Below are 12929 nucleotides of genomic sequence, written 5' to 3' on the forward strand. Positions count from 1 at the left end.
GCTGGTGCAGATCAGTGTGGAGGGGGGCAGAGCATGTCAGCAGCCTCTCAGGCCTCCTTTATGTACACACCAGCATTCCCTGTCTGCAAACTCCTCTATTCAGCTGTGATGCGATGCCTCTTGATAAGCATCTGGACAGCAGCTACTTCCCTATCCACTTTCCAGAGATTCCCCATGAGAGCTCACTCAGGAGTTAGCCCTGTGTCTTATTCCACCCATAGTATAGGTGCATGGCCCCAGGCTCTTGCCCAGCACATATTTCCCTGTCCCATCCTCTTGGTATTGCTTTTTGCTCAGACTGCAGCATCCCTGAGGTGTTTCCCCTCACCCTGCTCCATCCTGGGCCAGGACTCCATGTGCTTGGTGCTGTATGGGCACCAACAGACACTGCTTGTCCACATGGCTTCTGAGTTGACAGGGTCTGAGCAACAGGCCACATTTGGCAGCAGTACTGGCACACACAGCTGCATGTCCTCCTCTCTATCTTTCTTTTCTTTCAGTTGAAAGTGGACGAATTTGCATCCAGTGTCAATGAGATCAAAGACCCCTATCCTTCTGCTGACTTCCCAGGTGAGACTTGTCCCTGGAAGGGCAGCAGGAAAGCTGGCGTGGCACTGCAGGAGGATGCTGCCAGTATACTGGCTTTGTGAGGAGCAAAGGATGTGGTGACCTTCTGCCAGCCTTGGGGTACTGAGGCCTTTCTGGCACAGGTGCCAGATTAGGATCACAGGATTGTCCCTAAGGTCCCATTCCCTTTCTGAGTGATTCTTTCCTTTTCCCTCCTTGTGGCCACCCTGCAGGTGATGATGAGGAAGATGAGCCTGAAATTCCCCTGAGCCCTCGGCCACGTCCCCTTGCAGAGCTACAGCTGAAAGAGAAGGCCGTGCCCATGCCTGAAGCCAGCTCCTTCTTCATCTTCAGCCCAACCAACAAGTAAGGAACCAGGCCTGGGTACCTCTGGCACTGAGCCTTCCCAATGGCATCCAGCTTGTGCATAACAGCCAGGCCTGAAGGGAACCAGCTCACTGGGAAGTTCTTTCTGGAAGGGTGGGAAGTATATCCCTTAATGCCTAGGGCCTTCCTGTCCTCAGGGTTTAGCTATAACCCTCTTCCCAGGCTCCCATTGCCCTATCTGCTATCTGTCTGATCCCTTGCAACATCTCATGCCATTCCTGTCCCTGGCAGGTTTCGAATGCTGTGCCACAGGACTGTCAATGCTACCTGGTTCACCAACTTCATCCTGCTCTTCATTCTCCTCAGCAGCATCTCACTGGCAGCTGAGGATCCCATCCGGGCTGAGTCCTTCCGTAATCAGGTGCCCATGTAGCTATGGAGGGTTGGGATGGGTAGGAAGACCTTATGGAGACCCCAGCTCTCTATTAAGCAGGGACCTGCTTGGCAGATGTCATGTCTAGGCAGGTAGCTGTGATTTCATCTGTGCCTCTGGGAGAGCAATACACTCTGGGAGGAGATGTTAGCTGTTTTCTCCATTCTGGGAGAGTTTTTACTGCTCTGTGTCTCAGTTTATTTCTAGGTGAAGATATCCACCTGACAGGGTATGGGAGATTACCTTGGTTGAAGGCTGTGGTGGCTTATTTAGGATAGGGACATCCTGTGAGATGGCAAACTGGTGTGTGCAGCACCCTGAAATGCTGCAGGCGTTTAGCAGTGGTAACCACAAGTCTATCCACATGAGGCACAAATGGGTCTGCACCCATGCAGTGTCTGACAAGGGATGGGGTGTCTCAAGTGAGAACTTCTCAGGACACTTTTAGGGATCAGATGCTTTCAGGTGAATCAGGTCAAGCCTCACTTATTGCAAACTGAGAGCTGCAGGCTGGATCATACAGTTGAGAATATCAGCAAAGCTGAGGGAAGTTAAGGAGTCCTCTTGGCACTGGGTTCGCAGACTGTCAGCTAGATGGGCTCCCCAGTCCACAGAGTAAGGGCCAAACCCCCAGTGCCAGGATGTTTGAACACACTGGAGCACTTCCTATGTCATGCACGTCTCATTCAGTTTTGGTGCTTCTGTCTACAGATCCTTGGATACTTTGACATTGGTTTCACCTCTGTCTTCACAGTTGAAATTGTCTTGAAGGTGAGTCCCTCTGCGTGTGCATGATTCAGTGCATGGGTCTAGAATGTTCTGGCCATGGGCACTTGTGCTCTTTGGGTGCAAGCTCAAGGTCCCAATGAGGAGAAGCTGCCAGCTGATGCTCACAACCCAGAGTTCATGCAGTCTAGGTGGTGTATGACCTGCCCTAGCAGCTATAGTCCTCTCCAGGGAGGTAATCTGTGCAATAGGGACAGGAGGGCCATGATACCAGCAGGTTTGTTCTGACATGCTCCATTGACAAAGCAATGGAAATACATGGAGTAAAAGTTATTTAAGCAGCTGCTGCATGTTGCTCCCACTCCAAGTCTCTTTTCTCTTTAATCTGCTGAATGACTGGGAAGTGTTTTGTCTCCAATACAGAGGATTTCAGCTGAAATCAGCTTCCTGCCTGACTGCAGAGGTCTGAGCAGGATAAGGTCCCCCGGCCCTGGGAAAAGCCCCTTGTGCTTTGTCTGCCCCAGGGCTGTGGAGGGGCCATGCCCCCGAGCCCTGCCTGGCTTCTCTCCTAACTCCTTCTGCTCCCCAGATGACAGCCTATGGTGCTTTCCTGCACAAAGGCTCCTTCTGCAGAAACTCCTTCAATATCCTGGACTTGCTCGTGGTTGCTGTGTCCCTCATCTCCATGGGATTTGAGTAAGCACTTCCACGCTTGGCAGGGTGGGTACTGCTCTGTTCAGCCTGGCAGGGCAGCTGGGGTGCTGCTCCATTGTCTGTGCTGGATGGAGAAGAAGCAGCCAGCCCAAGGGCTGGGAGTTAGCTCGTGTGTTAATGTCCATAAAGCCACACTTAGGGGGACAGGGCATGAACAAAAGGGAGGCAGGAAGGCCAACTCCTGGAGTGTCAAAGGGTAGGAATTCAGTTTGGAGCTGCTTTCTCCAGCTGCCAATGTCCTTGGCCTTATGTGGGGTGATGACAAAGTGACATATATGTCTCTGCCATCCCTTGCCCCTCACCCTTGCTCCCAGCCTGGCCTCTGTGGCTGCTTTGTGGGGCTGTGCCAGCCTGGCCCAGGCAGGGGAATCACCCCATCTCACCTCTGCTTTCTTCCTCAGGTCCAGTACCATCTCAGTGGTGAAGATCCTCCGGGTGCTGAGGGTTCTGAGGCCTTTGCGAGCCATTAACAGGGCAAAGGGGCTGAAGGTAAGAGGGAGACTAGGGGTCCTCAGCCCATGGGCGTCCTCCTGGGAGGTTATGTGGCAGACATCATGCCCTGTGAGGCCAAAAACCCAATTCCCACTCCTTGCCTGTTGGACGAGGTGTACCCCGTCCCTGTTTCGGCAGGCTTCCATTCCTCCTGAGGCCCATCCCTGCAGTGAGAGGGAGTGGGACAAGCAGCGAGGACTTGCCTCACGTGTGCATTGTCCTTTATCTCTGCAGCACGTGGTCCAGTGTGTGTTTGTGGCCATCAAGACTATCGGTAACATTGTGGTTGTCACAACATTGCTGCAGTTCATCTTTGCATGCATTGGGGTCCAGCTCTTCAAGGTAAGAAGTGTCTCAGATGGGCAGAAGAGGTGCTGTGCTCAGACACATCCTCTTCTGGTCATAGTTCTTGGGGTGGTGTCTCCCAGTGTTGAGATCAGCACAGGCCATACTCTGCTCTGCACGAGACCATCCTGCAGATGAGCCTGCAGTGGAGGGCAGGTAACACCCAAGATACTGTCAGGTCCTGACAGTACATATAAAGGAGCTAGGTAATGCCTCAGTTTTCCCTTTCTAAGGTGGCAAGTGCTTCTGACTTCCTCTGCTCTTTGGATGCAAAGTGTTTCCTTTTACACAGTACTGCTCCTTTGCTCTGGGCCTTGGCTGCTCCAGGACAGAACTGGCCTTGGCTGAACTCAGCTTTGTTCTCATAATTGGGCTGAAACTCCCAGCCAACTTGGGGATAGCTTTCAGGACATCCTGTAGGCTGAGCAGAGCTGTCGGCATACCTTACCTTTCAGTTAATTCTATGGTTACTGCTTTCTTCCCTATTTTCCAAATAGTTTGCTCCCAGATAGGATGAGCTGATGGGTCTCAGCTCAGGGACCTAGGAGATTTGTTCCCATCATTAAGCAATGTTTAGTCTTAGCCTGAGATTGACTCCAGGCTCCTGAAACACACTGTGAATGGCGTTTGTTGGTGTGCAACAGTGGCAGTGCAAGACAGAGGCCAGAGCCAGCATGACACCAGGGTGGGAACTGACAGGGTGGGCTTCTGAATCACAACAAAATCATTGCCTCTTCTGACTTCTGTTAAATGCAGGGCAAGTTCTATAGATGCACAGATCCATCCAAGCTGACGGAGAAGGAGTGCAGGTAAGAGCTCTCTTGCAGCTCAGCCTCAGGATGGGGAGCAAAGAGCTGGTGGGGGCCATTCTTCACGGGGATGTTGCATCCAAAGAGTGGAGCCAAGGTCATGCTGTTCTCTCTCCCCCTGGGATAGATCTGAAAGAAGCACGGGGCTGTCCTCCCCTCCCAGGGATCAGAGAGCCCTGGTCCAACACTGCAGTGGGTGGGCTGAAAGGGAGCCCTGCCTGGTGACCACCACATCCTTTCTGCCACAGGGGTTACTTCATCAACTACGTGGACGGGGACCCCACACAGATCGAGCTGCAGCAGCGTGTCTGGTTGCACAACAACTTCCACTTCAACAATGTATTCTCAGCCATGATGTCCCTTTTCACTGTCTCCACCTTCGAGGGCTGGCCAGAGTGAGTCTGAGGCCTCCTGAGGGATTGGTCTGTGGTGGGAGCACATCACTGCTGCAGGCATTTACCATGATAAAGAAAGAGCTGCCCAGGCTGAGGAGCAGGGTTAGCCGTGTTGGCAGTGGCTGTGGAGATCACAAGGTCATCCCAGCAGCATTGTGCCACTGATCTGAGATGTCCCTAGAGCTCTTCATAACCTTCAAGAGGAGAAATGGTCTTTCCAACCTAATTAGGGTCTCTGTTACCTCACTTTTCCTTCTGTAGGCTCTTATACATGGCCATTGACACTAATGCTGAGGATACAGGCCCTATCTACAACTACCGGGTGGAGATTGCGATGTTCTTCATCATCTACATCATCCTCATTGCCTTCTTCATGATGAATATTTTTGTGGGCTTTGTCATTGTCACCTTCCAGGAGCAAGGGGAGAATGAATACAAGAACTGTGAGCTGGACAAGAATCAGGTAATGGGACTGCTGGGACAGGGCAAGTTGGGCCAGCACTGAATCAAGCTGGGGCAGAGGAGCTTAACCTGGCCCAGGTCTGGTCACTGCTGGGACAGGATCAGCTGGACCCATGCCTGGCACAACACAAACCTTCCAAGGGAATGACAGATTGGACCAGAACCAGGGAGTGGGCCTTCTGGTGTAGGTAGGGTGCCCAGACTGGGCTGGAGCAGATGATTGCACCCAGTTCTGTCCTCCTTAGAACAAAAATCACATGGATGTACTGGAGTGAGTCCAGCAAAGGACCTCTGAGATGTCTGAAGGTCTGAAGCATCTGTCCAAGAAGAGACCAAGAGTCTGGTGTTAGGAAGGCTCATAGGGATCTTGCCTATGTATATACCTATGGGGAGGGTGTAAAAAAGATAAAACTATGCTCTTTTCAGTTGTGTCCAGTGACATAACAAAAAGCAAGAGGCACAAAGAGGAAAACAAGAAACTCCATTTAAACATAAACCCCACTTTTTATGGTGAGGGTATTTAAGCACTGGAACAAGTTGCCCAGAGAGTTTGTGAAATCTCCATCTTTGGAGATATTCAAACCAAACTGGACACAGTCCTGGGCAGCATTGTCTAGCTGGCCCTGCTTTGGGCAGAGAACTTCAACTAGACCATCTCCAGAGGCACCTCTGTCTGTCAGCCCTTCTGTGATGCTGTCATGCTGTGCTACTGCCTGGGGTTATCAAGGCTGAATGAAGGAGAAGTGAGGCCAGCACTGGGAGAGGATGTGGCACATGCTGGGGAGGAGCAAGCAAGCCTGCAGAGACACCATGGGCACCTTGACCTGAGGGGTCTGGGGGTGATGTGAGCTGCACATGAACCCAGCAGAGATGGCCCTGGCCCGATGGGGAGGGAAGAGCCTGCTTGGCACCTCCCAGGTGCAGGGGGAAAACTCAGTGTCCCCTTCACCTCTGGTTCATGTGATGTCTTCAGGCTGCTCTTGGCCAGTCCTGAGAGGCCAGGCTCAGGACTGGAGGGGTGCAGCATGGCAACCTTTGGAGACAAGCAATGGCTTTGGAAACCTGGTCCCATGCGGGTGCTCTTGAAGTGCGTTTGCAGAAAGCACCCCAAGTGCCTGAGACATCATCACTCAAGTGACACCCCCTGGCCCAGTCAAAGAGCTCAGAAAAAGTGGGGGATGCAGTTTGTGCCTGTGGGGACGTTCACTGGTGCTGGTGGTGCTGAGCCTGTGCCTGTGCCCCTGGCACTGTCCTGGGGTCACAACTGCCCTCCTCTCCCCAGCGCCAGTGTGTGCAGTATGCACTGAAGGCTCGCCCACTGCGATGCTACATCCCCAAGAACCCCTACCAGTACCAGATCTGGTATGTGGTCACCTCCTCCTACTTTGAGTACCTCATGTTCTTCCTGATTCTGCTCAACACCATCTGCCTAGGCATGCAGGTAAGGGGCACAGTGCTAACCATGGGTGGTGAAGGGGTATCCACAAGGGAAGATAGGTCAGCTACCTCCAAGAGAGCTTCTGCGGAGATCTTTCCTACACAGCAAAGCTCATGGTGTGTGTTCAGCACCCCTGGGGCAAAGTTTAGCTTGGTTGGATGTGCGGAGCCCAGAGAAGGGCCTGCATTGGGGAAGTTTCCTTTCTGTTGAGCATTGATAAGCCATAGCAATGGGAAGGGGTTCTGCTTCCAGCACACTCCTCTGACCTCACCACAGAGGCTGGACCTGCCGTAGGCTAACGTGGCTCCTTCTGCCTTCTCAGCATTACAACCAGTCTCCAGAAATGAGCCATATCTCAGACATCCTCAATGTGGCCTTCACCATTCTCTTCACCCTGGAGATGATCCTCAAGCTCATGGCCTTTAAAGCCAAGGTAAGGGGAGAGCATGGTTCAGAGAGCAGAAGAGGGCCCCAGGCCAGGCCAGGGGGGGGTCCATTTACCCTGCATTTGGCATCACTTAAGTCCAAGCACCCCCAGGCCTCCAAATCCAGAGAACTCCTTGTGAGACTCTTGGGGATCCCATGCACAGGACCTGCTCTGGAAAGACTACTGTTTGTCAGGGCTACCCTTGCTAGCCACGTGCCACCCAAGCCAGCCAGCCACTGTTCCCATCTTCAGTCATCTGTCGTTGGTGTGGCCATCTTGATCTACCCTCCTCATTTCCTGCTATTGTAAGACAGGCCCAAACTACTGATTAGAGGGTACAATGTCTGACCACCATCCCTTTTTCTGGCTCTCGCTGAGGTGCCAGAGGTCCCTAGTGATCCTTTTGGTACTCCTCCTTCTGGGAACAGCATCTCTCTTCTCCTTGATTTCACCCCTGGATGTTCACTCTTCTTCTCTGGCTCTTCCCTGACAGGGCTACTTTGGGGACCCCTGGAATGTCTTTGACTTCCTCATAGTGATTGGCAGCATCATTGATGTCATCCTCAATGAAATTGATGTAAGTGTTGGGCTGCTCCTGCTCCTGCAACACCACTGTCAGCACCCACCTGAAGCTGTGCCCTGTGGAGAGTGCTCCTGTCCCCTGAGATCCCATGGAAAACAGTCTACTCACTCAGGACTGGATCACACACAACAGGAAAAAGGGTTTCCCCAGCTCCCTGCACCCACAGGACACTGCTGTCCCATGCCAGGAGAGGGTCAGGCACATCAAATTGCAAGGCTTTTGTGTGTGTCCCTTTATACAGGGATCCATCTGTATACACATCCTGACTGTGTATGTGTGTATGTGCTTACTTTAGGCACTCTTCCAGAGCTCTACACCATATAACCTGTGTGGCTGGGTGGCTGCAGACAGTGGCTATATGGGAAAGACTCTGCTGGGAGCATTTTCAGAGCAGTACTGGGCAGTGTGCCACTGCCTTTCATAACACTGGGACATCCACCCCATGTCTGCCACTGAAAATGTCCCTCTGAACCAGGAAGGCGCGGGCTGCATTTAGCAGATGTGATGGTAACTCTAGAAACAGCTGTAGGATGGGGTATGTTCTAGATTAACCCTCTCTAGTGACTTTGCATGCTGTCTCCTTGCAGGAACAGGGCTGTGTCTGGCAGAGCTGCTGCCACTGCCACCCCTGTGCAGAGTGACCTGCAGCCATTCTCTATGCTGGGGAGGAAAGGGTGTTTAGGGGCCCTTGGTGGCAGTCACCTTCTTCTCTAGAGGGTGGTTTAGGCTTCACAGAGCTGGGGTGAGCAAAACTATTCATTTTCCTCTCCTGTGACAGCAACATGTTCTTCTCTACACAGTCCTGCATGCTGCTGCTCCTGTCCTCCAGCCTCTGGGCTTCTCAGCCTGGATGAGCTTCCAGATCTCATGCCAGTGCCAGCTGCTTTTATCTGTCACCAGGTCCTCCAAGACTCCATCCTTGGTCCCCCAGCACCTGTGACCTGGTTTCCCATTGTCTGTAGGGTATCATTTTCTAGTGTGATACCTACTTCACCATCCTGTTCTCACTCAACAATTAAGTAGGCACCCTTAGGTGTCACTGGGCAAAGATTTTCAGTCCCTGTGGAACAAGAGACCAGGTCAGCTGGCAGATGCCAAAGTGCTGCTGTGCTTGGCCATGGGCCTGTGGGGATGCCAGGGACATAGGTCAAAGGCACCCAGAGGAGACCAGTGCCCTGGCTGCCCTGACAGGGACTGATCAGGTACTTGCACTCCTCTGGCAGTGGCAGGACTGTGCAGGAAGGCCGGGCAGGATCTCAAGTACGGTCCTATATGGCCTGAGCTTCCCTGGTCTCCCCCACGTCTGGGTGCTGGGATCACTGAGAACACTGGTCTCCCTCCTAGTCTCCCAAGCTCTTCAGGGGCCTCTGTCACAGGCAGATCTGCTCTGGCAAGTCTCATGCTCCAGTAACCATGTATGTGCCCTCCTGAGAGCAGAGCCCCTTGTGGCTGCCTCCCCTTTCCTCCATGTGCTTTTTTCTCCATCCAGCCCACATCTCTCCCAGCATCACCAGGGTTTCCCAGCCATCTGGTGATGTGGAGGGGGATTAGGGGGCAGGGGCAACCTCCCTTACTGGTAAGTCCTCCTCCCTGCTGAGAGGTGAGCACAAGTTGGGTCTATTACCTCTGGTCCCCAGGGGCTGTTTGCAACCCTTACGCCTATAATAGCTCACCCAGCTGCTGCAGGCTGCAGGGGTGGTGGGTGACACCTTGCAGCAGCCAAGCCATTCCTGGTGGCACCTGGGCATGCACCTCTGGTTTGCAAAGTCTGTCCTCTCTTGTCTTTCCATTCTACCTCTCTTCTCCTCCCTTATGTCTCTCTGTGTGTGGCTGCCAGGGTGAAGTGGTGGGGAGCATTGTACTGTCAGGGGTTCTGTGCTGGCCACCACAGCCAGATCCTCACAGCTTTTCAATTGCAAAATCATAGAATCAACCAGATTGGAAAAGCCCTTTAAGATCATCAAGCCCAACCTTCAACCCAGGACTGCCAAGTCCACCATGACCATTGAGGTCCCCCAAAGCCCAGGGGTACTGAGGTGTCTGAAGCAGGAGGTAGGTAGGGATGGGGGCCCCTCTGGCAGTGCTACCCCAGGCTCTGAAGTGTAGGGAGCTGGCAGTGTCCATGCTCCTGGGTCACTCCTGCCATGCCTGCCCTGGAAGCTCAGCCCCTTCACAAGCACCAACCCACTCAATCTACCCAAAGCCTCCTGCAATCACTTGATCTGGTTAGCTTGCCTTCATATCCCACCTGCAGCATCCATGGACCTGACCTGAGGAAGCATATTACACAGTCCTGAGGTTTGGCCCAGATTTCCTGGCCCATACACCCCTACCCCTCTGATGTGTATGCCACAGCAGGGGAGATGCAGTGAGGTACAGAAGTGTGTAAGTCCTTCGTGATCACTGTGTTTCCCTGGCATTCATCTGCTGCCTCTGTCCTTCAAAAGTCACCTTGTCTGTGAGCCTGAGTAACAGTGGGTCTGTCCTTCCCCTATGTTCTTCCTGTTGACCCCAGTTTCCATCCCACTCTTCTCTTTCATGTCTTCTCTCCCAGCCATCCCTTCCTCCCTCTCATTTCTGCACCATTTCTCCTGCTGACTCTCTCATTCTCTTGACAGACTGTTCTTGCATCCAGTGGTGGATTGTACTGCCTCGGCGGAGGCTGCGATAGCATTGTAAATATCAGCTGCATGTGCTTGTGGTGTGCCCCTCTCCACCTTGCTGCCCATGGTCCTGCCAATGTGCCTGTGACTGGTGCTTGTTTGCATGTGTCCTGCATGTCCTGAAGGCACATCAGACCTCTAGGGTGTAGCTGTCCCCTTTCTGAGAGGGACCTGGGACGAGACACCCCACACAGACACTCCTTCCCACCTTGAGGTGTGCCAGGCTCTTCCCCAGCCCTCCTGGCTCTATCTGCTGGCCCAGCAGCAGCTCACCTCCCAGCACTGTGGTACCTGACCTGAATGGAGCATCTAACAAAGGTGTCTATGGCTGTTGAGGGAAGGACAGTTGGCCTTGGTTTCTTTGACCGTTGCCCTGTTTGTGTAAGGCCCAAAGGGATTTCCCTGCATGAATGCAGCCTCTGACACTGTTAGCTAGATAAATGATTAGAGGGGTGTCTATTGCATCGTGCCTTCCCCAGGAGCTGCCTGTGTCCCACAGCTGCTGGCCTTGTGTGGTGGTGGCTGAGACCACTAGTGGGATGGGGGTACCTTGGCTTGACTCATAGAAGCTTGGAAAATGGGGAGGGCCTGGCAGCAAGGTGCCATGTGCTGGAGCCTCTTCCCAAGGGTTGAGGACCATGGTGCTGGTGACTGCAGAGGGAAAGCTGGTCTGCACTGGGCACTGAGGACATGGTGCACTGGGGCTTGTGAGATGTTTCTGACCTCTGTGCTGAGCACTAGGAGAGTGAAAGGCAAAAGAAAGAGGAGGGGGGAGAGGAGATGATGTTTGCCAGTGCAGTCCTGGGAACTGAGAAATGCCAGACTGGGGAACATGGAGCTGCTGGGAGGGATGTTCACAGCTGGATTTTGTTGCCCTGAAATAGCTGGGAATAGGTAGGCTGGATGATGGGAATGAGTGGAAATCAAGTAGCAGCTGAGGGGGCAGTGGGAGAGGCATCCCAAGCAGTGATGGAGTCAGGATGGACAGAGGCCTGGCAGAGGCCAGAAAGGGCCGCTTGTTGTTCCTGGTGGCAGAGGCTGGAGCTGAGGCTGTGCCATGCTGGAGCAACCAAAGGAGCAGGTAACCAAATCCTCAGAGTCCCAGGTGGTCCAAGACCAAACCTGGCCCTTTGAGCCCAGGAGCTCAGTTGTCCCCAACCCTGGGATGTGTCTTTTCGCCCTTCCAAGACAGCAGGCATCACTGCAGGTAGAGGTGACCCTTGGCAGCACACCTTGCCTTCAATTGCTCCTTTGGTCCATAAAAGCCCAGCTGGGACATTCTCAAACCAACCTTTGTGTGTGTAAACACCCATCATTAGCCCTTTGTGTGCCTGGTGCCTCACCTACAGCTCTCCTTACAAATAGAACCTGAGGTGGGAGGATCCCATATAGCACATGCCTGAAGGAAACTGCTCCTGCCTGGTCCCTGGTGAACAGCATAGCTCTCCCAGTGTGCGTTCCAGCATGCCTTTCTCCCTGCAGTGTCCCATCCCTCTAACTAAAGGGGTTGTTCTCATACCCATAACCAGGCATCTGGAGCAGTCCAAGGGGTGGAGATGTGAGACCATGGGGCTGGGGAGATGAACTCCTTGGGAAAGCTGGTGGGAAAGTACCAGCACATCCCCTTTCAAGTCTGGTCCTCTGTGCAGACAAGGGCTGGTGCCTGGGGGAACCTTGTAACCCTTCCTCCAGGACCTGGACCCCTCCTTGTCTGCCTGGAGGCCTCAGCACCCGCTGCCCTCCTGGTGTTGTGCTCTGCATGCAGGACCCTGACGATGACTCCCGCGTCTCCATCACTTTCTTCCGCCTGTTTCGGGTGATGCGGCTGGTGAAGCTGCTGAGCCGGGGAGAAGGTGTCAGGACCCTCCTCTGGACCTTCATCAAGTCCTTTCAGGTATGTGAGGAGCAGTGTTCTCCTCCCAGACAAGCACATGGCCAGAGCTGGCAGCAAGCTCTGTGATCCACACGCTAACTGGGTGAGCAGTCTGTCCTCACCAGACAGAGGAGGAAAGGTCCAGAGCTGACAGGAGCACTGAGCCTCAGACTGGAGCAGGGGCTTTGTGCTCTATAGGACAACATGGCCTGAATGGATGGGAAGATGCAGGGGATCTCCCTGACATCACTATGTGTGAGAGCAAGCAGGCAGGGCCTGCCTGGGCCCATCAGCCTTTGTCCCATCAAGGATGGGCTCTGCACCCAGTGGGTAGCCCAAGAGTATGCTGCAGCATCTCAGCACACAGCCCCTGAGCAGCTCCTGGGCTCCCTGGGCAGCTCCCTCAGCACTGGGCATCCCTGGGTTGTGCTTGATTTTCTTCCCTGCTGCAGAGGCATGGTTCTCCTTTGGGTTTTGGCATAAGCCTCCAATGCATGAGAACTGGAGAATGGGGCTAGTGGGAGGGTGATTAGAGGAACAGACAAGGAATCTGTTCCCTCCCCACACAGAGAGACCTGGATTCTAGCCTCATGCAGTAGCTCCAGATCCTACCTCCTGTCCCTGGGTTGTCTTGATGTTGGGCTGATACCTCATGTGAGCTATGGTCCTTTTGTC

At 53.5% G+C, this 12929-nt stretch overlaps 1 protein-coding gene across 4 annotated transcripts in view; it reads left to right on the top strand.

The window, feature by feature from the left end:
- CACNA1S (calcium voltage-gated channel subunit alpha1 S) overlaps positions 1-12929 on the top strand; it is a 40985-nt gene that overhangs the window by 18096 nt on the left and 9960 nt on the right. For 3 of the 4 annotated variants that reach the window (XM_031042891.1, XM_031042889.1, XM_005142177.2), the window contains exons 16-30: positions 501-570; positions 801-933; positions 1186-1315; positions 2039-2098; positions 2643-2749; positions 3169-3256; positions 3494-3601; positions 4361-4413; positions 4662-4808; positions 5070-5271; positions 6553-6711; positions 7031-7141; positions 7629-7712; positions 10337-10393; positions 12147-12275. In XM_031042891.1, coding sequence (XP_030898751.1) covers positions 501-570; positions 801-933; positions 1186-1315; positions 2039-2098; positions 2643-2749; positions 3169-3256; positions 3494-3601; positions 4361-4413; positions 4662-4808; positions 5070-5271; positions 6553-6711; positions 7031-7141; positions 7629-7712; positions 10337-10393; positions 12147-12275 — 1638 coding nt within the window. The remainder of the gene's footprint in view (positions 1-500; positions 571-800; positions 934-1185; positions 1316-2038; positions 2099-2642; positions 2750-3168; positions 3257-3493; positions 3602-4360; positions 4414-4661; positions 4809-5069; positions 5272-6552; positions 6712-7030; positions 7142-7628; positions 7713-10336; positions 10394-12146; positions 12276-12929) is intronic. The other variant, XM_013130989.2, reaches the window with a different exon arrangement.

This window comes from Melopsittacus undulatus, chromosome 16 (assembly GCF_012275295.1).
Source record: "Melopsittacus undulatus isolate bMelUnd1 chromosome 16, bMelUnd1.mat.Z, whole genome shotgun sequence".
NCBI classification, from domain to species: domain Eukaryota; kingdom Metazoa; phylum Chordata; class Aves; order Psittaciformes; family Psittaculidae; genus Melopsittacus; species Melopsittacus undulatus.